We start from the raw sequence: 25136 nt of genomic DNA, 5'->3' as shown, positions 1-25136 counted from the left end.
TATCCCCTTTCATTGTTAACACACTCACTAAGTAAACATAACAACCAATATGTCTGGAAATTTCACGGAAACAGGTACAGGTGGAGATGTGTTTAAAGTCGACTTGAATGAACAATTTGACCGTGCCGATATGGTATGGATTGGTACTGCAAGTGTTTTGGTATGGATCATGATTCCTGGTGTGGGACTCTTGTATTCAGGGATCTCGCGTAAGAAGCATGCATTGTCGTTGATGTGGGCTGCGTTGATGGCTGCGTGTGTGGCAGCCTTCCAGTGGTTCTGGTGGGGGTACTCGTTGGTGTTTGCCCACAATGGTTCTGTGTTTTTGGGAACCTTGCAAAACTTTTGTCTCAAGGATGTTTTAGGGGCACCCAGTATTGTCAAAACGGTTCCTGATATTTTGTTCTGTTTATACCAAGGGATGTTTGCTGCTGTCACTGCTATTTTAATGGCTGGTGCCGGGTGCGAGCGTGCACGATTAGGACCGATGATGGTGTTTTTGTTTATCTGGTTGACTATTGTGTACTGTCCTATTGCCTATTGGACATGGGGCGGAAATGGTTGGTTGGTCAACTTGGGAGCATTGGATTTCGCTGGTGGCGGTCCAGTTCACGAAAACTCTGGTTTTGCTGCTTTGGCATACTCGCTCTGGTTGGGTAAGAGACATGACCCTGTTGCCAAAGGCAAAGTTCCAAAATACAAGCCACATTCAGTTTCCTCCATTGTTATGGGCACGATCTTTCTCTGGTTTGGCTGGTACGGTTTCAATGGTGGGTCTACAGGTAACTCTTCCATGCGTTCGTGGTACGCCTGTGTCAACACCAACCTTGCTGCTGCAACCGGGGGGTTGACTTGGATGTTTGTTGATTGGTTTAGAACTGGCGGCAAATGGTCGACTGTTGGCTTGTGCATGGGCGCAATTGCTGGTCTCGTTGGAATCACTCCTGCTGCTGGCTACGTTCCTGTTTACACGTCGATAATTTTCGGCATTGTTCCAGCCATTATCTGTAACTTTGCTGTTGACATAAAGGACTTGTTGCAGATTGACGACGGTATGGACGTGTGGGCGCTCCATGGTGTTGGTGGATTTGTTGGTAACTTTATGACGGGATTATTTGCTGCAGACTATGTTGCCATGATTGACGGAACTGAGATTGACGGTGGGTGGATAAACCACCACTGGAAACAATTGGGGTACCAGTTGGCAGGAAGTTGTGCTGTAGCTGCGTGGTCGTTCACTGTTACATCGATCATTTTGCTTGCTATGGACAGAATCCCATTTCTCAGAATCCGTCTCCACGAAGACGAGGAAATGTTGGGTACCGACTTGGCACAAATTGGGGAATATGCCTATTATGCTGATGAAGATCCTGAGACCAACCCATATGTATTGGAACCTATCCGCTCTACCAATATAAGCCAACCGTTACCCCATATTGACGGTGTTGCTGATGGGTCTAGCAATAATGAGTCGGGAGAAGCTAAAAATTAGATCTATTTCTTTCTTAATATATAACAACTATAGTACGTTCAACTGCATCTCTCCACACTTTTCCAATCAGGGAAGTAGGCGAGAACAATAAATAAGTCAAATCAAGGCCAGCTGCCAATGCAGAAGCTACCCAGCTATGCTCTGCAAATTGTATAATGATTGTTGATTGCGCCACAGTTGGGCTTGTTGCATCAGCGGCAAAAAAGTGATATGTGATTAGAAGGCACACGTATAATGCAGCCTTGGCTGCGAAATACTCAATAAAAGCATTCTCCGAGGAATGTGACAAGTAGTTGGGGGTGTGGTAATTCACATCAATGCAATAGATATTTGGTTCGGCCTGGGTCCAATTCCAAAACAAAAGTTTAGTAGAAGATTTGTGTTAGAAGCATAAGTAATTTAATGATATACAAAAACGGACATATATTAGTTATGAATTAACAAAAGTATATAACTTAGATTAAGGCAGCAACAGCAGCAATAACACCACCAATAGCAACAGCTGGCATGTTACCGGCGTTTGCAGTTTCAACTGAAACAGAAGCAACACCAGTAGCAGAAGAAGATTGAGCAACAGAAGATTCTTCAGCTTTGGTAGTTTCAGCAGCCTTTGAGGTTTCTTCTGCTTTAGAAGTTTCAGCTGGAGCTGAACTTTCAGCAGCCTTGGAAGTTTCAGCAGCAGTGGTTTCTTGGGCAGTGGTTTCTTGAGCAGTAGTTGATTCAGCAGTAGTTTCGGCGGTGGTGGTTTCTGCAGTGGTTTCAGCAGCAGCTTCACCAGCTTTAGCCAAAGCATCAGAAACACTTGATGGGATCATCCAGTATGGTTCCCAAACACCAGCAGCTGAACAAAGGGAAGTAGCTAAAGATTCAACAGAACCAACATCTTTACCTTTACAGTTTTTAGCAACACAGTTACCAACAGCACCACCGAATTGAGGCATGACACACAAACAACCGGTATCCCAGTATGGACATGGGGTGTTACTGGTACTTTGCTTGACACATTCTTTAGCACATTCTGGCAATTGGTCGTAGATTCTGTCAGCGAAACCATTGATGGAAGCGGTTTTAGCAACACTTGGGAAGACAGTGTATGGATTATCACCTTCTGGGATAGCAGTGATATCAGCAGCTAAAGCGATTGAAATGATTGACAATAAAGATAAGGACAACATGGTAGTGTGGTTATTTGATAGAGATTAAGGAGTCAAAACCAACGGAAGTGATGGAGAATGCCAATGTATTTATACCCTGATTTTCCATTCTCTGAAAATTGGTTCACAAAGAAAATAATAAGGATACTCGGCAATTCTCATACACAAAAATGGTTTTTTTTTTTTTTGGGGGGGGATACCCATATGGCCATTGAACAAAGCAAAAGTAAAAAATTTTCATAGGGGACATATTTGCAATTCTATCCAGTCAGAAAGTACTCCGATATTTCCTTAATTAAATTTAGCTAAGAAAAAAATATAAAGAATTAGCCCAATGTACACAAAGCAAATAGTTACTTGTTTAGATACGCAGCATGGCTAAATAGGTTAAGGCGTATTTGTATTTGTGCAACAATTTAGGGTGGTAGTGGTCGAGAAATAGGGAAACCAATAGGTTTCTATTATTACATCTGTATACCCCTAGCACAACAAACCAAATACCATTGCTGTTTATAGAATTTCAATTGCCAAATTTGGATATACCAGGCAAGGTTCTTGCATGGGCAGTAATTCAGAGCTGATCTTGAATAGCCAATCGCAGCCATTCAGCAATAGTAAATCCGATTAATTAAATTTCCGATGGTAGGCTGATCCCTCTGATTTTCCGTGTTTAAACAAAGACTTGTGGGAAACATTTGATTCTTCTGGTAAATATAATATGTCTAGGAAACTACCGTCAATTCCAATGGGGAACATATGTGTACTAATTTGGCACTAGTTCATGAGAAGGACTCACAAACAATCAGCTTGACCGGAAGCTAAACAATTGTTATTGGAGGAATCATCCAGGTATCTAATTTTTCTTGGCAAAGTGCATTAGTCTGAAAATTGATGAAATAGATTAGATTTTTGAGATTAAGCGTTTTGTCCGAGTAGCAATTGCAGCTATACTTTTTGTTTTGTGGTGCTTTTTTTTTTCTTGGTCATTACAATGGTAGCACCAAACTTTGTAAACAATCAGAACCTTTTCGGGATAGAACTCGAAGAATACCCTGAGTATGTGTCGGACAAAAGCGGGAAATAAGGCAAAAACTGGGGGGGCGGGAAGAAAAATGGAGCTAGATAAAAGAGATGTCCTTGGGTAATAAGCTCATGATTAACGAATGTTAAACGCCTGGTTGTGTCTATTGTTGTAGAGACATTTCGTACTCAACAAAAAAAAAAAAAAAAGTCTATTGTTCAAAAACATTGCGTGATGTTTAGGGTAACAAAACCTATACGAGAGATTGGTTTTGTTCTACATGGTGATTACTTAGGGGCATAATAAAATCTATCTACAGCATTCAAATACGTTTATACAAGAAAGTACATCATAAAGCCAAGAATTACCGACCCGATGCCTCCAGTCTGTAAAACAGCAAAATTAGCAGAAGAGGATGGGGATGAGGAGGTTGTAGCAGATGAAGAAGCCGTGGAGGAGGACGATGATGAGGCATCACTTGTAGTTGATTTTGCAGATTCGGAACTGCCGGTTTCACTAGCAGCACCAGTTTCCGAAACACTACTTCCAGCAGCACTTCCTGGAGCAGTAACCCACGATTTTGCAGTTTTCCCTTCAATTGTAGTGACTTCTTTAGCGTCTCCAGCTGCGGTGGAAAGCATTGAGGAAATAGAGGCAGGCATCATCCAAGTATTGGCACCAACAACTGAACACAACGAGGTAGCCAAGAATCTAGCACTAGCAACATCTTCTCCCTTACACTTTTGAGCAACACATTGACCAACCAAACCAGCCCATTGTGGCATAACACAGAAACATCCAGTATCCCAATATGGACAAGGGGTATTACTGGTACTGAATTTAACACATTCCTTTGCACAGTTTGGCAATAAGTCGTAAATTGGATCAGCAAATCCGTTAATGGAAGCAGTTTTAGGGACTTTCGGGTACGTGCCAAAGTTACCGTAATCAGCAGCAGATACTAAAAGAATCAAGTAGAATATGAAATGCATTTTGGTGGGTTGTGCAGTAAAGTAGAAATGAAAAAAAAAAAAAAAGGCAGGATCCACCTATCCTTATATAGCGTTAAACCCGAGGAAATAGATGGTCCCGATCTGTCTTTGTTCTCCCACATTTTATCAGATTGAAAAAAAAAAGTGTTTTTGTGTTGCATGTTAATTTCGCAATTGTCGGATTCTTGGCATAGAAACGATAAATCCACCAATTAAACGATGGCCGCATCCCTTTGTCTAATTCTATTGTATATTATACTACGATTCATTAAATGCATGAATGAAAAAGTATTAAACAAAAGTATATTGGCCTCAAAAAATAAAAATTTTTTTCGAATCCTTATCGAGGTTAAACTATTCAAACATGGCTATTCCATTTGATCAACAGTTTTTTGTGGAAAAGGAAAGAAATAATAAATATGAGTGGTTGATATTTATATTGACGTTTATTGTATTAGCAGGACATGGGATACTTTTTTATTGGATTCCACGATACTTACGAGTCAATAATAAGCGCAACAACATCTACTTTAGGTTGCTTAAAGTGTGGGATGTGTGGACGAGCTGTGTTCGTGTACGGGGCGACATCTACTTTCAGCCAAGTTTGGTATTGTTGGCAATAGTGTTTATTGGTCTTAATGTTGGGTTTTGCTTTGCTGAGATTAATGATTTGGATTATCAAAGTCGGTTTTACATTATTTCCAAGAGATTGCTGAAAGTTGCCGTGGGGAACTTGCCGATTTTATTGTTTTCTGTGATGAAAAATGACTTGTTGACTTCAATAACGGGATTGCAGCACGATAGACTAGAGTTTATACATAAATGGTTATCGCGACTTATGTGGGTCATGATCACCATACATATGGGGATGGCAATTTATTATTGGCTAAATCTCAATTTTAAAATTATGATTATCATTCCACCACAGATATTCGGGTTTATTGCTTATGGGAGTTTCAGTATTTTGAACTGGGCCAGTTTAAGGTTTATTAGACAATTTGCCTATGACTTCTTTCTAGTGCAGCACCGGGTATTTGCATTTATGATGTTGTTTTTCACATTTATTCACAATCAAGGAAATAGAGCTGTTGTGTTAATCTCAGTGCATGGGTTGGTCATAGACAGAGTTGTTAGTAAAGTGTTTGCACATATCCATGCCAAAAAGTCGCCCACCAAAGGTAGGTGTACATTCAGGATAATCGACGACAGTACGATTTCGGTGGAGATACCGGTTTCTGAAGCCGAGTATGTGTCGAAATCTTGGTATACGAGATTTCTTCCCAAATACAAAACTTGGAAAGCTGGTCAGCATGTTTATTTGAATGTCGGCAAAATCAAATTCTTCCAGTACCATCCATTCACGATTGCCAGTCTTGCTGAGAGTGGAAAGATGAGACTACTTGTAAGGGTTCAGCGAGGGTTTACCAGAAAACTTATGAGACATCTTGAGCAGGTTGATCATGATGAGGTGACAATCAAAGCTATGTTCCATGGTCCTTATGGTGCTAGATACCAACCGTTGATTACTTTTGACACATGTCTTTTTTTCGCTGCTGGTTCTGGTGGCGCGTTTACGTTTCCAGTTTGTCTTGATTTGTTAAACCAAATAGATAGACGAAACCAGGATGGCGATGTATTATTCCGTCCTAAGAGCCAGTTTATTAAGTTTGTGTGGGTAATCAAAAAGCAAGATAATATTGAATGGTTTGAGGATTTGTTGAAACAGTTTGCTGGGCGATGTGCCGTTGACATTTACATTACGCAAGAATCAAAAGAGGAGTTGCCGCTAGAAAGAAAGAATCTGGTTATTGAACTAACAAAATCGTTAACCAACGATTACAATATTTTATATGGAAGACCGCAAGTTCAAGAGATAATAAAACAGCATTCTCAACAACTAAGTTCGAACCAGTCCATGGCAGTTACGTCGTGTGGGTCTCCATCGTTTACAAACTCAATCAAACACCACTGTCAAAGTGCACGAAGAATGAAAGGGTCGCCAGAAGTGTATTGTTATACTGAGTCGTTTTAGGGTAGAAAACAGGTTGTTATATAAATTATATGATCGTACAATAGGAGTAAAAATTAAACTTACTGACCTCTAATAGTTATGCTAACCGTAACAGGTTTTAAGGTTTGTACACGAATTCCTGCATGTAGTACCACCAAAACGCAAATGCCAGTCGTCAATTTCAGGAAGAAAAAAAAAAAAAAATTCCCGAAGCTCCTCCAACAACTTTGTCCCAATCATCCAAGCAATGTTGAAGTACCAATTAATTGGGAAAAAGGGTAGATTCTTTTCTAAGAAGAAAGTCCATGAATATCCGCTTAAGCATCTCCATTCATTGCCGTTGGAGATACTACTTGAGGTTTTTCGTCATTTTGTCGATGATTACCAGACATTGAGAAGTGTGGCATTGTGTTGTAAAAAGTTTAACCATATTGTCAACAAACACCTATTATACAATCTGATTGTTTTCAGAAACCCAAAAAAGTTTTACCAGTTTGCCACTATTCATCTACTAGCAGATATAAGCAACAAAATCAATTTTTTAAACACCATTGAGTTTATCAACCCGCAAATTAAAGATTCAGAAAACACCAAACTAAATATAGCAGGGAGCTATGCTGTTGAGTCGAAAGTAAGGGCAATGGATCAGCTCAATTATACAGAGTTTATTTTGTCGTTGTCAAACTTGTTTACACATGCCTTTGGGTTGAAGTGTGTTATTTTTAGTGAGATTTCCCCGTCGTTTGGGTTCCCGATGGAGTACAAGTCGAGTAGCAGCAATATCTTTAAACGCAGGACACCGAAAACGAAAAACCGACGATTGCGTAAGCTAGTGTTGAAGACGCAATCTGGGTGGTCGATACCGTTTCGTAATACCCACTTGTCCCTTATAGCTGAGTATTTTGATGTGGTTGACGAATTGTGTTTGGTTAATTTTATCATTGATAACCCAATAACGTTAAAGGATCTACGGATAAATAAACTACATTTTGAATCGTGTATCTATCCATTTAAGAAGGGAACGAAACGAGAGTGTCCGATATTTGCCAATGTTTCGGAACTAGAACTTTCCAAAATAGCCAATAGCACGGAGTTGTCGTTGATTGATTTGGTTAAGGTCAAGAATGAGGTATTGCATTATTTGACGTTGGATATTGGGTCAAATATTTTTTACAGCAATCTGGAATTCAAGTTTGGCAAGTACAATCCGTTTTTCCAATTGTTGTGTTCTGGGATTGGAGGGTACTCGAGGTTGGACACATTAAAATTGACGAATTTTGAATTGTTTGATTACTTGCGACACGATGATGTGCATAAAGATGTTGATTCGTGGATAGAGCCGCCTACGGATAATTTTGAAACGTTTATGGAGTACACGTCGCAGATCGCCCACTTGATTATTGTGCTACGAAAATTCCCATCAAGAGTCAAGACGTGTGTCAAATGTGGGTTCAAAGAGCAGCAACTGGATAAGAATATTGAGTCATTGACGTATGATGAGTGGAAGATATTTCTTAGTCCGTTGGAGTTAAATCCTAAGAATACACTACAGATATTTCGACATGATTATAGATTACTATACACAAAATCAAGGTATTAATTAAACAAGTTAGCACAGAAAGTTTTGAAAGGGTCTAGTACTTTGTGAATGAAATCCACAAAAGGGTTGGTGGTTGGTGGAGGAAGTTCTGGTGGTGCTTCTACTGGTTCTTGTCGGTTTTCTAGCGGCGCCTCCTCATCCGCCAATGTTTCAATTCTGTTGACAATGTTTAGTTTTTCGCCACTTTCTTGGAAGAACTGGTACTTTGTTGTTATGTCGTCGTTGGATAGGGAGACGTATTCCCCGCGCCTAGCATCAACGCCAGTTTCAATCAATGTCTGAGCAATGGATGGTGGCACGCCTTTGGAAATGTCGAGATTTGGGTACAGTAACTCACATTTTGGGATTGACGTTTTAAAGTTTTTCAATTTCGTTTGGATATTGTTGGCATTTTCCTTCATTGATTGGATGATATAGTTATAGTCTAGCTCTGGTAGTGTGTCAAATTTATTTTTCAACTGGATAAAGTCCCGCAATACCTTGACGTCGCCATTGGACAATATTTTGACTAGACCGTAATTGTTTGGTTCCTGGGTAAATTCATATACCAATCCGCCACTGAAAACGTCGATCATATCGTTTGTGTACAACACGGGGACTTCATCAAAATTTCGCGGCAACACCTCGTTGCACCCGTATTCCGAAAAGAACATTGGTTTGGTAAAGTGCTTGTAATCATTGACCAAGATGTTGTATCCGCTGCTATAGAACGTTTGGTCGCCGCACCACTGATAGGAGTTGACGCCATAAAAGTCGACAGACTCTTTGGGGTTATCGTCGCCGCACTCCAAGTACTGTGCTAGTGGCATGCGGTAGTTCAAGTCATCGGCCGCTGAATAGCCAACAGGAATGGTTCTTGGAGCATTGTATTCAATATAGCTTTTGATTTCGCGGACTACTGCTTTTACGTATGGGGCAGCAACACTGGCGGAAATGGGGTCGTTGACAATTTCGTTCCCAGCAATAAATCCTAATGTGTTATTATAGTGGGAAAACTGTTCTACCACTTTAAAGACGTTTTCAAAGTAGTACAAATTGTATGAATTCCACGGCTCGTACCGATTTAGGTGGTGGTGTGGCAATGGTGAGTTTACATCCAAGAACAAGTATATTCCCGCTTTGGCCAACATGGTCATGCATTTATCGTGGTTTAGGTGTGCATTTATTGAATAAATACGAATAGTGTTAACGCCCAACTCTTGAAATAGAATTATATCTCTAGCACATTTAGCCGGGTCCGATAAGGGGTCGGTGGTTTCTGAGACTGCAGAAGATCCGCCTGGTTGGTAGTCTATACCTTTGATGTAGAACTATGTAGTGTTAGTGAGCGTGTTCATGTTGATTACGCTGGTGTACATACTGGTTCTTTGGTGATACTATCTATAAAGTAGTGGCCATGGATGATTATGGGGTGGATGTTTGCAGTACAGTATTCTATGAATATTAGAAAAATCAAGATCGTATATTGTAACATGGTGGTGGTTGAATGGTGTTTGTGGAAAGAGGTTGAGAAAATATTTATGCAAAATTTTGCTGCGAAAAATGTTTGTAATGTTAGCCGATTTCTGAGTGGGGGAAAGTTTCCCCGCCCAGAAAAGTCACAGGCGAGTATATAAATATTGATGCAAGAGAAGGCTTTTTTTTTTTTTTTTTTTTTTTGGTCCACCCATCAATAATGTTTACATCGAAACTTGCTGACACCCTTGATGGGGTATTGACGGATATTACTACGTTTAATGGCGACTCGACACCACAGTTGGTTGCGCCAGGGTGCACGTTAGGTGTTACTGATCGAGACTCTACGGTGTACTTGAACTCGAAAGGAGTGAAAAATATTGAGGACCCACAGCCAGTGACAAACAATGATAGCTATGCGTTTTTTTCATGCACCAAATCGATGACGGTTATGGGAGCATTGATTTTGTATGAGCAAGGGAAGTTACAATTAGATGTTCCCGTCGCCAGGTATTTTCCAGAGATTGCCAATATTGGGGTGTTGGAGCCAGGTGCAGTGGACAAGTATAGTGGTAAGCTTTTAAAGCCGTTGACTACCCCGCAGACCCCAATTACTGCCAAACACTTGATTACACATACTGCTGGGTTTTCATATGGGTTTATCTCTCCAGATTACTTTGCGCTAATCACGAAAGGCGAACGGATCGATGCGATCAACCCGCCAATGGAGTTTTTCCATAAAAAGACGCCATTGATCCACGAGCCAGGAACGGATTGGGCTTATGGACACAACATTGACTGGTTAGGGTTTGTTCTTGAACGGATCAGTGGCCAAAAGTTAGGTGAGTTTTTGGCAAAGTATGTGTTTGAACCAATTGGGATGTCCAGTTGTACCTTCCATAAGAAAGAAGCTTCAGATTTGGTTCGGTTACATTTTAGAAAGTCCGATGAGACGTTGGTGTTGCTCAAAAAGAGCCCCATAAGTTTAGATCCGATTTTGGATTTAGGGGGACAAGGGTGTTTTGGGAGTGTTGGTGATTACTTAAAGTTTATACGAGTGTGGTTAAACTATGGGGTGTCGCCTGATTCTGGGAAACGGATTCTTAACGAGTCGACGGTGAAGTTTGCCATTAGGAACCATTTACCTGAAGATTTTGAGTTTGATTTTATTGGGTTGTCACACAATGTTCTTGATGAAGATGAAAGGAAAAACGATGGTTGGACATTGACAGGCAATGCGTATGGTCTGAATGATTTGCCCACGGGCAGACCCAAAGGGGCCAACTACTGGTCTGGTGTAGCCAACTTGCATTTTTGGATTGACTTTGACAATGGCATTGGCGGGTTTTATGCGGTTCAGGTATTACCATTTATGGATGAGTATAATATTGAGAGTTATGCGAGGTTTGAAAGTGAGGTGTATAAGGATTTACGTAGTCAAAGCAAATTGTAAACGAGAAAAAAAAAACAAAAAAAACAAAATAAACACAGCCGAGAAGAAACAACCACTCTTTTTCTTATGGCAACCATGACGTCTAGTTCACATAGTGGGTATCAGAGACTCGATAATGCGGCATCGCTGTCGACGACGATGCCGATGTACCCTCCAGATTATAATGATTTGCATATAGAGCAGTTTGAGATAGAAGATCCGCAAACACCGGCAAGTGGTATACTAGATAGAGCACATAAGTTTGCCAGTAATTTCAATACGAGGATATTACGTCCAGTCACGAGAATTATAGACCCGATATATGAGGGGTATAAATACTTTCAGATGCAGTATGAAAGATCGATACTAAAGTTGGGCAACCCGTTGGTGGTGAAGCGGTTGTTATATGTTTCGTTTGTTATGGTGATTGTGTTTGGTATTACGAAATATAGCGATAACGATTCGATAAGTGGGGCCAGTGTGGGAGCATTTACTAGAGGCCGGTTTTATGATATTGAGAAAGTTGGCGAGTCTATAACGCATTTTATTGATCCAAAGGAGATGAAAGAGCATTTGGAGTACTTTTCGTCGATCCCACATATTACGGGGACAAAAGGGGATTTAGCATTGGCCAAGTATGTGCAGTCGTTTTTCAAAAATAATGGTCTACATCATGTAGAGTTGACTGAGTTGGAGAGTTTTACCAATTATCCCGATAAAGCCAATACGTATTTGAGGCTTAAGGATTCGTCATTTGAGGCGGCATTGTTTGAGCAGCACAATGAAGGTATGGAGTTTTTGGCATTCAATCCGAACTCGTTAAATACAGACAAACCTATTGAGGGTGGTTATGTTTATGTGAATTACGGGGAGAGTGGGGATTATAAGAAGGTGATTGAAGGTGGTGTTGAAGTGAAGGATAAGATTGTGTTGGTCAAGTATGGTGGCAAGACGCCTGAACCTAATAAAGTGTACATTGCAGAACAACATCATGCCAAGGCAGTTGTGTTTATCACGGAAAAGTATACTGTGTCTGGCCAAGAAGTTGATGATGTGATTCAGAGAGAGAATGTTGGATTGACGAGGATGTCGCCGGGTGATATTTTGACTCCTGGCTGGTCTTCGGAAAACATGTATGTGACAAGGTTGGCGTGGGACAAGTCGGAGACAACACCAAAGATACCATCCATCCCCGTGTCGTGGAAGGACGGCGAGGCATTGCTCAGGAAGTTGTCGGGAGGTATTGACTTTGATGGGTATAAGAGTGGTGATGGCAAATCGCCCGCACTTCAGCTTAGCATAAACAATATTGATCGGCCAATGCACCAGGTGTGGAATGTTGCTGGTTCTATTGAAGGGAGAGAGCAGAATGAAAAGGGGGTTATAATAGGAGCCGCTAGAGATTCGGGGTGTTATGGTACGTTGGGAAGTAATACCGGAACGGTGGCGTTGTTGGAGATGGTAAAGATATTTACGTCGATGCAGAGAAAGTACCTGTGGACGCCGTCGAGGTCGATTTTTTTTGTTTCGTTTGATGCAACTGAGTATAATTTGGCAGGTGCAGCTGAGTGGATTGAGAATAGGAGGGAGGCGTTACGCAAAGAAGGGTATGTGTATATTGATTTAAGTGATTTGGTGGCGGGGGACAAGTTGTCGATAAATGCCAATCCGTTTTTGCATGAAGTGATTAGCAACTGCTTGCAGAAGGTTAAGACAGGAGATGGGCCTGAAGATACGTTGTACCATTTGGCAAAGAAACAGAATGGCGACCGCGTGGTTATGAGAAACGATTTTCTTGAGACGAAAAACTATGTTCCATTTATAAACTATGTGAATATTCCTTCGATGGAGGTTAAGTTTACCGGGGAGAGGTATCCGCACAATTCGTGTTTTGATAGTTTTGACAATTTTGAGACAAGTGGTGTTGATCCGAAAATGGCCAAGCACGCACAGATGGTTGAACTTTTATCGAGGATAGTTTTGGAGTTTGCAGAGAGTCCTTTAATTCCGTATAATTTCCGTGATTTTACTAGACTGTTGGAGATGTTGGAGCAGGATTTAGAGAGGTACGCCGAGCAGAATGGCCAGCCGGTGTTGCATTTTGATGGGTTGAAACGTGCGTTGAACTCGTTGAAACTGGTTAGTGAAAGCTACCAGGAATGGGCCCGCGAATGGAAACAATTTATCCACGAATCTGGCGGGATGGAGCCTACCATCCATACCATGCTGCGATGGAGGTGGAATGACAATATGGTTGAGTTTAATGGTCAGTTTTTAACTAGAGAAATCCAGCGTAAACGTGCTGGCTACAAGAATATACTTTTTGGGGTGCCGTTTATTGCGCCTACAACTAGAGATGAGTTTGATTGGAATAGTTTCCCGTTTGTGCGGCACTATATTTCCCAGAACGATTATGGTCTGGCGCAGAATGAGATTAATAAGGTGGCGCTGGTTTTGGAATCGGCAGCGTTGAATTATCGGGACTTGAGCTAGCTAGTGTGTATAGGTTTTCTAAATAGTGATCTCTAATACCAAAGTCTTTGATTGAGTGGACCAAGTTGGTGAGGTAGTCTATGTTAAGGCCGCTGGGGCCAACTGCCTTTCTAATGACGTGTGCAGTCTCTTCTAATGATTCAGGGCCCACAAATGCCTCGTTGTCGACTTTGCCAATGTAGATATTGCTTTCAATGTAGTCCCCTTCTTTGTCGGTAAACATGGATACAGACTTGTCCAGCACATAGAAGGCCACTTTGTGGGAGGTGTACCCGTTTTGCTCTCTAATGTCAAGGTACTGTTTCACTTCTTCGACGTGTTGTGGCTCGATGTAGTAGGCCACTCCATAAACACGTAAATCTTCTGGGGATACCCACTCGTCATGGAACTTGTTGTTTGAGTGTAGATCGTCTAGGGAAAGGAGGGTAACGACTCTGCCGGGGTACTCGGGAGTTCCTCTATGGTCTATTGAGCTCTGCCAGAATCTGCGAATAAATCCTTTCAAGTAGCCTGTGACTTTGAGTGATACGTGTGGCGGTGGTTTAAAGATTAACGATCCGTATCCTATGATCCACATTCCCTGTGGGTGTGTCATTGCTATACAGGCTATATATAACTAAATTTAAATGCCATTTTTATGGTGTCGACGATTTTTTCTCTCAAGTTGGCTCGGTTGAGGTATTTTCTCGCACCGAGGCCAAGAATTATGAGAACCAACACCACCAAATAATTGTCGCGCAAATAGTTCTTGACAAGATTGTAGATGTACAACAATCGTGATTCTGGGAGTGTTGGTTTTTTGGCCTCTTCGAGGTTGTAGGCGTTTTGGATTTCCTTGATTGATTTGTACTTCAAGGTTGGCTGTTCCTTGGGGGGTGTCTTTTTCTGGGAGCGTTCCACCTCCTCGGCAAGCTTTTGCTTTTCCTGGATCTTGCGTAATCTCTGTAAATCGTTGGGGTTGGTAATCAACTGTTCTGCTTCTTTGTATTTATCGTATCTAGGCAAGATCTCAAAAACCACCAACTCTATAAACTTTTGTTTGTATTTGTCGTTGATTGCATGGTGGTAATCGTTACGCAACTGGTCCCAATAATTGTCGTTGATGAGAAGTTTGGAGTTGGTGATGTGCATTAAATGGTAGTTGTATAATATCTCACATGGGATTTCGTCACCAAAAACAGCGTGGATCTGGTTAATCACCTCGTTGCTGGTAATTGAGTTGACTGCAGTGTTGGCCTGGACCTGGTTCAACAAACCATCTTTCAAGCACACCCCCACTTCGACCAAGTAGAGGTTGATTATCTTGGTAAGCAAGGTTAATGAAATGCTATGGCCAGAATATTCGGTAAAACATTTATGAAACAATTCGCTCGCCAACCTGAACGAGGCAGCAAAGTTTTTATTGATGAATTGCTTTAGGGCAAGGCTGTAGTTGGTTTCCATTAGAGAAGAAAAGTGGTGGGGTATCGCAAATTTTTTATTTTATTTTTTTTTTTTTTCTTCTACTTAATCTATCTACTCCTCTTCATCTTCTCTATCGCGGCGAGTACTGGGCAAGTACCCCAACGCTTGTAGTCTTCGTTTCTTTTCTACTTCAGTTTCCTCCTCGTCGTCGTCGTCGTCGCTCTCTTCGGAAATGTGGTCAGGGTGGTGGTGGTGGTCTTCCTGTAGCATATTAGCAATTTTATCCTCCAACTTTTGTGCGGCTGCAGGGGTGTTTTCTTCATCAGGTAGTAAGATCTTGTGTTGTGTGCCGTGCTCAAGGTCGGTGACACTGATTTCTGGCGGTGCCGACTCAACAGGTCTGATTCCTACCATTGACTTCATCATTCCCATAATTGAGCTAGACCTGGGTCTGGTTGCTGGAGCGTGCTTGTTGACTTTGTACCTTCTGATAATATCACCATCTTCATTTTCAATCACAATCAAATCGTCCACACGGTGGGCGTATACTTTACGTTTATTTGGATCATCCTTTTTGTAGTATGAGCGGCGCGATAAAGTTCGGGAAAGTTTCTGGTGGATTGGCGATAATCCGTTTTCGTCGTCGGACTCGCCTGCAGATGAACCAGTTGAGTATTGAGTGAGGTGCCTTTCCAATGATTCCATAGAATGAATGCTGCTGCTTTCTGGTTTAGGTTTGCGTGTCAATTTCAAGGTCTCCATAACTTCACCATACTGGTCTTCAATGATAACCTGGTCTCCGTCTTGGTAAGCGACTGTGGGTACTGGCGCCTTTTCGGCTTTTGTGGGTTGTTTTTCTCCATATTCAGATAATCCAGATGTTTTATTGGGTACGGCTAGGTTGTTGTCTGAAGAAGATTCCTTGGTGCTGGTTTCGTGCTCTGAGGTACGACTGCCTAGCTGTAAGAACTGGGCTTCTGGTGGTGCTCTCTTTTCGTCGTCTTTGGTGGCAACTCTCGATAAACTCTTTATACGTCCATGTTTCTTCTTTCTCTTTGCTCCGCCCGCAGGACACACTTTGATGCCGGAAGTTTCTGGTTGTAATTCCTGTGGTGCCATTGTATCGACACGGTGTAGCGAAAAGGATGAGGTGGTACGGTCGAGTTTTTGTAATCTCTGCATCCACCCACCACCACCGCCTTCCTGGTCCGTGGTAAACGACATGGTAATCGCCATTCTGTTGAGTCTTTTTCCTAGTGTGAGGACGGCGACAGACGATCCGTGGACGATGATCGATGTTATGACAATAAAGCAGACTATGGGCCAGATCGTGGCAAGCAACTGGTAGTGGGGGAAATCTTTGCTTGGCAAATGGTGGAGTGGAGTTTCTTCGGTGGTGTAGTGGGCCTCGAGGTCTTTTCGGGCGAGGATACTGGCGAAAATAGCGCCCACGCCAATGGGCCCGAAATGGCCACAAAATAATGCTTCTCTCCAAGTCTTGACGTCGGGGGTGATTGGTTTAAGGGCAACGACTGCGGGAATTCTTCGTAAGAATATTATGACAAATGCCAAGACGACCAATCTCCATACGTTGAGTCCCAACTCGGCGTTGTTGAATTGTGGCCATGGGATGATGGCGCCGAAGTAGACAAAAAACGACAAGTTCAATAGCAAGTCAATGACGGTCGATACGTGGGACTCCTCGGTTTTTTTGGCGAATGCGCCATTCCATCCAAAGGCGGTTCCTGCTGCAAACGAAACTAACAAGTCGTCAACACCCAACATCGAGCCCACACCGGCGGAAATAAATGCGATAAAGACAAAAATGGCCAAGAACGATTCACGGTCAATAAGGTTTTGTTTTTCAGCGAAAGCGACAAGTTTACGCAACACATAGCCAATTACCGTACCTAACAAACACCCAAAGATACATTCCCATAGTATAGTTAACAAGAACCAGTCTTTAACGATTTCTCCAGCGTGTCCAGAATGTATGATCAAGTTTAGGGAAAGGAAAATAAACGGGAATGCCATTCCGTCGTTACACCCTGATTCTGCAGACAACAAGTTACGTAAATGGCCAGGGACTCTTTCGGCGAACTTGCCTTTACCGACAACAGCAGCGGCCAACACGGGATCGGTGGCTGTGACACAAGCACTGACAAGCAACCCGTCGTTGAATGAGAAATGGGGGATAAGACACCAGATAAAGAGCCCAACAATCAACCACCCACATGTCATTACTGGCAATAGGAAAATAGTGACTGAGAGCCAATGTTTCATCATATACTTTTTTGGCAACTCAACGGCGACGGCGACGATCTGGATACACAAGACTATTCGGCATATTTCTAGAGTGATGTAGTCGGAGTTGCCCCAGCTAACGGGGTCGAACCAGTTGAGACAATGGGGGCCTAGGATAAGGCCGGCGATGGAAGCGACGGTGGCCTCACCGATGTATAGCCGTTCTTTAACGAAAAGGGAGACTAGTGAAAATAGGGTACTGAATATACCGACACAAGCATACGCTATGTGTGGTGGTTCTAGTTCTAACTGACTCCAAGCCATAATTTGGTGATGTCTTATCAGTAGCAAAGGAGGTTGTTTTTTTTTTTTTTTTGTGATGGAAAAAAAAATAAAAAGTATTGTCGAAAAACCACAACGACAAAACTTTTCTTGGCAGCAACGTGTGAACATGTTGATTTCAGAGCTGGGCCATGTTGAGGAATCGTTTAGTGTGTCTATTACCAAGAGTGGGCACTTGTTGGATATTCTTCAGTAACTAGGATCAAGGAGAGTGGGATTACGATATACTCGGGTGATACGTTTAACGTGAATAGAGTTTGCGTTAGGAGTTTGATTGGCCAGCGCTTTTACATTGGCAGTCCTATTAAGTTTGAGGATAGTTTTACACATTTGTGGAGATGGGAGATGTGATGCAAGACTTGTACCTGATCGATATGGAGAGTGTTGAGGTGGATACGCTCAACGGGACACATCGAAACTTATATTCCTAAGGCCGTTCTTGAGAAGATGGAAATAACGGGCAGGTATGTGGTTATCCAGTTTAGATTTTGACGTTGAGTTCAAAGTCCAAGCTTGTGAAGGATGGCAATGGAAAGAAAAGTACAATATGATGGAGGTTAGTCACGATGAGGTGATAAGGGTGATCTTAGAGCAGGACAAGCCAGTGCTGGTAGAGGTGCCATTATGTTTATCGAGAAATGCAACGGTTAAGTTATGAGCAAAGGATAACGGGTTTACTCATCGAATGGGGATACGGTTCATTTTGGGGATATTTTGTGAGAAACAGGATCGAAAATACACAGATAAATTGTTCAAAAATAACATTTGATTTTACGAAATCTGGAGCAGATCAATTGATTAGAAGTTAAATGAAATCTATTGAAATGAACAAATCTAATCGATTAAAAGCAAAAGGTCTATCCGATTGGCAAGAAAAAACAGCAAAAACAATTCTAGTTGATTATTCGCTCACTTAAAAGAAACCACTGCAATTCATCTATCAACAACTTAAAACAAACAACTGTACTTGACCTGCCTATAAACCTACAGAATAAACAACTATAGCTCAATTTTCTAACTTAAAACAAACAGCTGTAATTGCTATTCCTGTCAACCAAAAATGAACAACTCTTTTCAGCTTGTCAGTGAGTCAAAACAAACCCGAAATGGCCTATCTGTGAATCAGGAAAACCAACAAACTAGCCTATTTGGTTTGTATGTGAAGCTGTAACAAATTTACTCAAACTGACCTCTCTAAACGTTCTCTCTACACCTGTATTGCATCCGTACAAGTTCTCTCTACACCACTATTGCATTCGTACAAGTTATACATCCGCAACTGTGCTGCATCCGTACCAGTCTTCATCCGTACAGCATCCTGAGGGGGTGACAAGCACCCCCAATTTTCAATAAGCTGGGGCATCCGTACGGTATGCCGATTGGTGTGTGCACATACCAGGAAATACAAAAAGAAAAAACGAACAACCAAAAAAAAAAATTTTCATTCTACACAACAACTACTCTTCACGAGAAGGGGGCCCCAGTTGGGGGCCAAACACCTTTCAAAGAGAAGCTACCAAGACAACTTATTATTGTTATCCCAAATTTATCATTTTCAACAATGGAGGAAGCTATTACAAATATTGGCAATATACCATCGAAAGCAAGTGGGTCCTTTGCGTTCAGTTCTTACATACAAGTACACCTTGAAGGCTCGTTTATAAAACACTAGCGTCTTCATATTATTGCATTCAGAGAGTTTAAGTTTGTTATCAATCATGACAACCAACCCGCCGACCATGGCAGAGAAGTTGGTGCATCTTGCAGACGAGCTGCCACCGCCACCACCGAAGAAGGGGAGTACCAAGACTGGCACGTACGGCCACCAGTTGGCCAAAGCAAAAAAGAAATAGAAATGGAGCCCCATGCAGATACCGACCGTGAGTTGGAGGAGTTGGAAAACATGGTAACATACGTGAAAAACATCGGAGCAAGCCAATGGCCTGCAATGTTGAATAGATTAGAGGGCGCCACTGAGGCGTTCATCAGAGAATGTGTCTCCGACATGGGGACAAACAAATTCACGGGGTACCATACCCTTTTGGAAACGGAAGACTCCTTTGGGGAGGCTTTCGACAAACATGGGGCCATCCAGGCCCACTTGGATACTACTATCCCACAATTAATTAGCAGAGAAGGTGGTGAGTCCGACATGGACAAAGCAATGTTGTATATTGCTAAAGAAGACAACTGCAGGGTCAATTAAATGAATGATGAAACCTACAGGGTCGAATACCACGACATAGTTCAAGAATCCAACGAATTATTTCCAAAACTCGACACTCAAACGGTTGTCGAACACTTTATTAAAAAATACCCAATGATTGAAACCGAAAAAGGACCAATCAAATTAACTATCCAAAACATTCAACATGATAATATCGGTATTTTCCGTTTAAGTCACGGAGTTACAGACTGGCAAGTAGAAAGATACATTGAATCATTTTTCAACAACAAAAGCAAAAAGTGGAGATCAACATTAAAGCTGAGAGCCAATATACCAGTTAAAGAAGGGGAGGATATAGACTTTACAGTCTTGAAAAGTTGCAAAAACGAAGCAGTTAAAGGAAGTACTAAGGCAAGATACGGGGAGTCCACCGCATCATTCTTTATGATTGGTTGGTCAGGGAACCGGATGCCAAAAAAGACAAGGTACTTTTAGAAAACCAGGAGATTAGACCTTGCTTCTACGGCTAAATTCTGCACCACTTGTCGTACCTTAGGTCACACAAGATGGACATGCACTTATGGAAACCACTGCTGCCGTTGCAATGAGAACTCCCACTCCACCGGTGGTCACTTTGCCTACATAGAGGCACAAGAGGCCAAGGTAGCAAAGACCACCGGTTATACACTCATATCAAAAAATAAAAAAAAGAGGAGGGTCCAGATCCCTGGATACCCACCAAAAAATCCACCGGCCAATCAAGGCCAAACTATTTCAACCGATCAAGGGACCACTAAAAACTTACCAGCCGACCAAGGCCCAACTACTCCAGCCGAACAAGGCAAAACTACTTCTGCCGAACCTGAAAAGGTTCAAAACTCAAGTGAAATCACTGCCCCAACAGAACCTGTCTCCCAAGATGGTGTTCAAACTCCCAGTGAAAACACTTACCCATTTAAAACTGTTGTTACAAACAGGATTCCAACCATCAGTGAACACACTGAACCGGTCGTTGAAGGCCTTAACAAAATAAACTACACCAACAACTCCACTGTCACCACACCAAAACCAGCAAAACCATTGGAAAGTGTGTGGATGAACGAAACCTCTAAGGAGGATGAAGAGACAACTATCTTGGAAGAAAGAAAAGTCCCAAGAATAAGAAAACCAACACAAAACCCAGTATCTATGTCTTCTGAAGAAGATGATGAAAATGATGCTGATTATACTGATGAAACCATGGATGAAGTTTCTGAACAAGATTCAGAAGATGATAACATGGAAACAGAAGATTACCAAGATGGAATTACTAATGTTGTTGTACCAGAAGCAACAATCAACCATCTACCGCTACCCGCGCATTTTTGACCACATGTGCTAACAAAGTTTGTTAGCTTGACCACATGTTTTTTTCTTGACCACATTTCTTGACCACATGTTTGTTAGCACTTATAATTTGCCCAATTTAGATGGTAGCGCAAAAATAAGGGTACCATAGGAATCTACATAGTCCAGGGAGATAAACTATATAGTTTTTAGGCTTATAACTTTAGTATACTCTGAGTTGTTGTTCATCAGAAAAAGGTTAAAAATTTAGAGTCAGGAGAAAAAATGATTTTTTTGCGCGCACGACCCGAAAAATCAGAATTTTTTGAAAAACAGCGATTTTTGGTCAGTTTTGGAAGAGCACAGGAAGAGCAGTACAAGAGGTGGTAAACTGAGTGTTGTTAGAGAGCTAGCTAGGTCAATGAATTTGTGGTTGAAAAAGGAAGGGTGGTTATACCTTTTCTGTGTGGTGAGTTATTTATGATTTTCTTTGACCACACGTTTTTAGGTAGCGCCGAGTTTTGACCACATTTTTTTTCTCTGCTTGACCACATTTTGGGTAGCGCCAAAGAGCGCAGATTTGAAGGGCACTGATTTTTTTGACCGCAGGTTTTCTTTGACCGCAGATTTGACCACTGATTTTCTTTGAGCACAGGTTTTTTCTATGAGCACTGATTTTTTTTGAGCACACATTTTTTCTTTGACCACAGGTTTTCTTTGACCACACATTTTTCTTTGAGCACATCTTTGGTAGCACTTTCTTTGACCACTGATTTTGTTTGAGCACACATTTTTTGAGCACACATTTTTCTTTGACCATCTACCGCTACCCGCGCATTTTTGACCACATGTGCTAACAAAGTTTGTTAGCTTGACCACATGTTTTTTTCTTGACCACATTTCTTGACCACATGTTTGTTAGCACTTATAATTTGCCCAATTTAGATGGTAGCGCAAAAATAAGGGTACCATATGAATCTACAGAACCCAGGGAGATAAACTATATAGTTTTTAGGTTTATAACTTTACTATACACTGAGTTGTTGTCGAACAGATAAAGGTTAAAAATTCAAGGGCAAGAGAAAAAATGATTTTTTTGCGCGCACGACCCGAAAAATCAGAATTTTTTGAAAAACAGCGATTTTTGGTCAATTTTGGAAGAGCACAGGAAGGGCAGAACAAGAGATGGTGCTCTGAGAGTTGATATTTAGTTAGCTAGGTCAATGAATTTGTGTCTCGAAAATTAACCATTGTTATACCCTTTCTGTGTGGCAAGTTATTAATGATTTTCTTTGACCACATGTTTTTGGGTAGCGCAGAGTTTTGACCACATTTTTTTTCTCTGCTTGACCACATTTTGGGTAGCGCCAAAGAGCGCAGATTTGAAGGGCACTGATTTTTAGACTGCAGATTTGACCGCACATATTCTTTGACCGCACATATTCTTTGAGCACTGATTTTTTTTGAGCACTGATTTTCTTTGAGCACTGATTTTTTCTATGAGCACTGATTTTCTTTGACCACAGGTTTTCTTTGAGCACATCTTTGGTAGCACATTCTTTGACCACACATTTTGTTTGACCACACATTTTTTCTTTGACCACAGGTTTTCTTTGACCACAGGTTTTCTTTGACCGCAGATTTTTTTTGACCACAGGTTTTTTTGAGCACATCTTTGGTAGCACTTTCTTTGAGCACACATTTTCTTTGAGCACTGACTTTTTGACCACACATGTTTTCTTTGACCATCTAGATGCGTTTGATGATAGTATTGATTTGATTGTGGGTACGATTGAGAGTCTTACCAAGACACATGTGAAGGATTTTTTTTTTGAATTTCAGACAAAGTTATGGAAATTCGGGTGAGTTGTTTTTGTTGGTTTTAGACGAAGCCCAGGTCTTGTTAAAGCAGCGTGAATTTCGCGAATTATCTAGAATCAAGTACCTGATATTACGATCATTCAAAAAGGTTATTAGTTTGGGTGCAACGTTGCCGCAGAATTTTGCAACTGTGATGGAGGAGAAGTTGTTGTCGCCGAAGCTATATAATGCGGTTGTTAGTGAGCCGAACCGGAATGTTTATATTGAGTCGAAATTCATGAGTGATGATGAGAAGAGGGTTGGTTGTTTGGTTGGTGTTGTTGAACGGTTTTTAGAGAGCTATTCCGAGGGGATCATTTTCGTTTATTTTAGCTGCCTCGCGACGCTTAGAGAGTTTGGTGATATTTTCCCGAACAGTGTGAGCATCAGTTCTGAAACTAGTGACATTGCGTTGGCTCACAAGCAGATTAGTAGGACACGGATTATACTTGCCACGAAAGCGGCTTCGGAAGGCTTGGATATATCGAAGATTAGACAGATTGGCAACGGTTCCGGAAGTTATTCAAGTCGTAGGTAGACTTAGAAGCAAGCCGCTGTATGTTTTATTTCTCAGTGGTGATCGAGACGGTGGGTATGATGAGAGTGTTGATGTTGGTGAGTGCATTAAGAAACAAATTTGTCAGTTTTACCTGTTAAAATGGAATGGGCACTTTAACTGTTGTGGGGTGCAGAACGCACATGGTGAAACAAGGGATATTGTTAAAGTAATGGTGCAGACGCTGGGGGCTGCATTTAAGAGACGGCGAGTAGAAGAGAGTGCACAAGAGCAGGAGAGTGACCTAGAACAGGCAAAGAGGAAATTGGAGGAGCTTGACAAAAAGTATACATTTATTAGTATTGACAATCTTCATTTATGGTTCAAGTTCTATAAAACGACGTTAGAAGGTAATCCGGTTGTGAGGGTTGAAGGGGTGTGTGATTGGTGTTTTATGAATGATGAGGAGTGTTCGAGAAACTGTTGCGAGGGATATAAGGTTGTGCATCAAAGTCTAGCTTGCAGGATTATATTTGGAGGAATGAGCGGGGATGAAGTTTGTGAGGTTGTGCAGTATGGACAAGATGATTCAAGGGTATGATGAGAAACTTTTGGTGTGTCTGTTTTTGGATGATACTGGGTTGAAGTTGAATAGTAGAAGAGACATTTTGAATGAAACGTATGCACGAGTTTTGTCGAAGATTAATAAATTTAAACCGGAGGAGTGGATGCTTAAAGTTTTAGGAGCTGAATCGACTGTCGAGAATGTGGATGCTTAAATGAGGGTCACAATGGCTGTATTGGGAACAAGACGTTGTTGTATTTCTATACTGTGTTTGTTGATGCAAGATGTAGACGGTTTAGGGGAGATATTCAAGTGTTTAATCATTGGATGCGTGCTATGATGCGTTCACAGGTGGCAGGATTGTATCAACATATATTGGTTCTGGTGTATAAGGAGTTGAAGGATAAGAAATAGGATGTAAAATGTGTGTAAGACGAATACAAGATGAACAAGAACAAGTTGAACAAGAACAAGTTGACTAATCTAGGACAAGTGACAACAGAGAGTGGGCAAAGTAGTGACAACAAGGACAGTCTGATTAATCTAAGAAAGTTATCGACAAGTTATGGCAAATACAGGGCAAACACGAGTTGGCTAATGCAAGACAAGTGGGGACAAGTCACGACAAAGGCAAATTGACTAATCTGAGACATGTCAAGATAAACGCAAGTAATCTAAGGCAAGTGACAAAAACGGGACATAGAAGACAAGGTGATAATTCAAGGACGAATGACAAAACTCAAGACATTCAACGACAAGTCATAACAGGGAGGAGGCAAAGACGTAACAACAAGGACGAGTTGACTAACAAAGACATGCCGATTAATCTGGAGGGAAATAGGGACAAGTTGAATAATTTAAGACAAACTGAGTAACACAGACATGTGAAGATGTAGCACAACAAAGACGGGATGACAAAATAGGCAACGTGACTAATCTAAGACAACAGATATGAGTTATGACAGGACATGTTGGTGGTGGGGAGGACGTACGGATGGATAGATGGTTGGACGAAGAAATGATAAATTTTTTTTTTTTTTTGGAGCGTAGAAAAAATAACTAGCTGGAACAAATGGCTGGCT

The 25136-nt window shown here is 41.4% G+C and overlaps 11 protein-coding genes and 1 pseudogene across 11 annotated transcripts, besides 3 other annotated features; 6 read left to right on the top strand and 6 right to left on the bottom strand. All coding sequences in view use genetic code 12, as the record gives it.

Moving 5' to 3' along the window:
- Window positions 1-49: 49 nt before the first annotated feature.
- CD36_40200 (ammonium permease, putative) lies at window positions 50-1492 on the top strand (the record flags this gene model as incomplete). Its single annotated transcript, XM_002419647.1, has 1 exon — window positions 50-1492. One exon carries the CDS (start codon window positions 50-52, stop codon window positions 1490-1492), a length of 1443 nt encoding a protein of 480 aa, XP_002419692.1.
- A 455-nt stretch (window positions 1493-1947) lies between these two features.
- CD36_40190 (cell surface antigen, putative) lies at window positions 1948-2667 on the bottom strand (the record flags this gene model as incomplete). Its single annotated transcript, XM_002419646.1, has 1 exon — window positions 1948-2667. The coding sequence occupies one exon, from the start codon at window positions 2665-2667 to the stop codon at window positions 1948-1950; it is 720 nt and encodes a 239-aa protein (XP_002419691.1).
- Window positions 2668-3999: 1332 nt separating this feature from the next.
- Window positions 4000-4659, bottom strand: CD36_40180 (cell wall protein, putative; the record flags this gene model as incomplete). The annotated part of the gene is made up of 1 exon (XM_002419645.1): window positions 4000-4659. The coding sequence occupies one exon, from the start codon at window positions 4657-4659 to the stop codon at window positions 4000-4002; it is 660 nt and encodes a 219-aa protein (XP_002419690.1).
- A 364-nt stretch (window positions 4660-5023) lies between these two features.
- On the top strand, window positions 5024-6691 carry CD36_40170 (ferric reductase transmembrane component precursor, putative; the record flags this gene model as incomplete). The annotated part of the gene is made up of 1 exon (XM_002419644.1): window positions 5024-6691. One exon carries the CDS (start codon window positions 5024-5026, stop codon window positions 6689-6691), a length of 1668 nt encoding a protein of 555 aa, XP_002419689.1.
- Window positions 6692-6917: 226 nt separating this feature from the next.
- CD36_40160 (conserved hypothetical protein) lies at window positions 6918-8270 on the top strand (the record flags this gene model as incomplete). The annotated part of the gene is made up of 1 exon (XM_002419643.1): window positions 6918-8270. The coding sequence occupies one exon, from the start codon at window positions 6918-6920 to the stop codon at window positions 8268-8270; it is 1353 nt and encodes a 450-aa protein (XP_002419688.1).
- CD36_40150 (1,3-beta-glucanosyltransferase, putative) lies at window positions 8267-9744 on the bottom strand (the record flags this gene model as incomplete). The annotated part of the gene is made up of 2 exons (XM_002419642.1): window positions 8267-9580; window positions 9631-9744. The coding sequence occupies 2 exons, from the start codon at window positions 9742-9744 to the stop codon at window positions 8267-8269; spliced, it is 1428 nt and encodes a 475-aa protein (XP_002419687.1).
- A 201-nt stretch (window positions 9745-9945) lies between these two features.
- On the top strand, window positions 9946-11178 carry CD36_40140 (1,4-butanediol diacrylate esterase, putative; the record flags this gene model as incomplete). The annotated part of the gene is made up of 1 exon (XM_002419641.1): window positions 9946-11178. The coding sequence occupies one exon, from the start codon at window positions 9946-9948 to the stop codon at window positions 11176-11178; it is 1233 nt and encodes a 410-aa protein (XP_002419686.1).
- A 66-nt stretch (window positions 11179-11244) lies between these two features.
- Window positions 11245-13650, top strand: CD36_40130 (transferrin receptor-like protein, putative; the record flags this gene model as incomplete). Its single annotated transcript, XM_002419640.1, has 1 exon — window positions 11245-13650. One exon carries the CDS (start codon window positions 11245-11247, stop codon window positions 13648-13650), a length of 2406 nt encoding a protein of 801 aa, XP_002419685.1.
- On the bottom strand, window positions 13592-14245 carry CD36_40120 (cation transport regulator-like protein, putative; the record flags this gene model as incomplete). Its single annotated transcript, XM_002419639.1, has 1 exon — window positions 13592-14245. The coding sequence occupies one exon, from the start codon at window positions 14243-14245 to the stop codon at window positions 13592-13594; it is 654 nt and encodes a 217-aa protein (XP_002419684.1).
- Window positions 14246-14256: 11 nt separating this feature from the next.
- On the bottom strand, window positions 14257-15093 carry CD36_40110 (conserved hypothetical protein; the record flags this gene model as incomplete). Its single annotated transcript, XM_002419638.1, has 1 exon — window positions 14257-15093. The coding sequence occupies one exon, from the start codon at window positions 15091-15093 to the stop codon at window positions 14257-14259; it is 837 nt and encodes a 278-aa protein (XP_002419683.1).
- A 72-nt stretch (window positions 15094-15165) lies between these two features.
- Window positions 15166-17622, bottom strand: CNH1 (Na+/H+ antiporter, putative; the record flags this gene model as incomplete). Its single annotated transcript, XM_002419637.1, has 1 exon — window positions 15166-17622. The coding sequence occupies one exon, from the start codon at window positions 17620-17622 to the stop codon at window positions 15166-15168; it is 2457 nt and encodes an 818-aa protein (XP_002419682.1).
- A 1921-nt stretch (window positions 17623-19543) lies between these two features.
- Window positions 19544-21172, top strand: an mRNA.
- Window positions 19547-21150: a mobile genetic element (partial ORF1 (subtelomeric)).
- A 1716-nt stretch (window positions 21173-22888) lies between the features above and the next one.
- CD36_40080 lies at window positions 22889-24393 on the top strand (annotated as a pseudogene).
- Window positions 22889-24393: a sequence feature (Similar to C. albicans YRF1, (HPR5);~partial sequence, appears to be a pseudogene).
- Window positions 24394-25136: the final 743 nt, after the last annotated feature.

The sequence above is a fragment of the Candida dubliniensis genome, chromosome 4 (genome assembly GCF_000026945.1).
Source record: "Candida dubliniensis CD36 chromosome 4, complete sequence".
NCBI lineage: Eukaryota > Fungi > Ascomycota > Pichiomycetes > Serinales > Debaryomycetaceae > Candida > Candida dubliniensis.
This window is presented reverse-complemented; position numbering and strand designations above follow the sequence as displayed.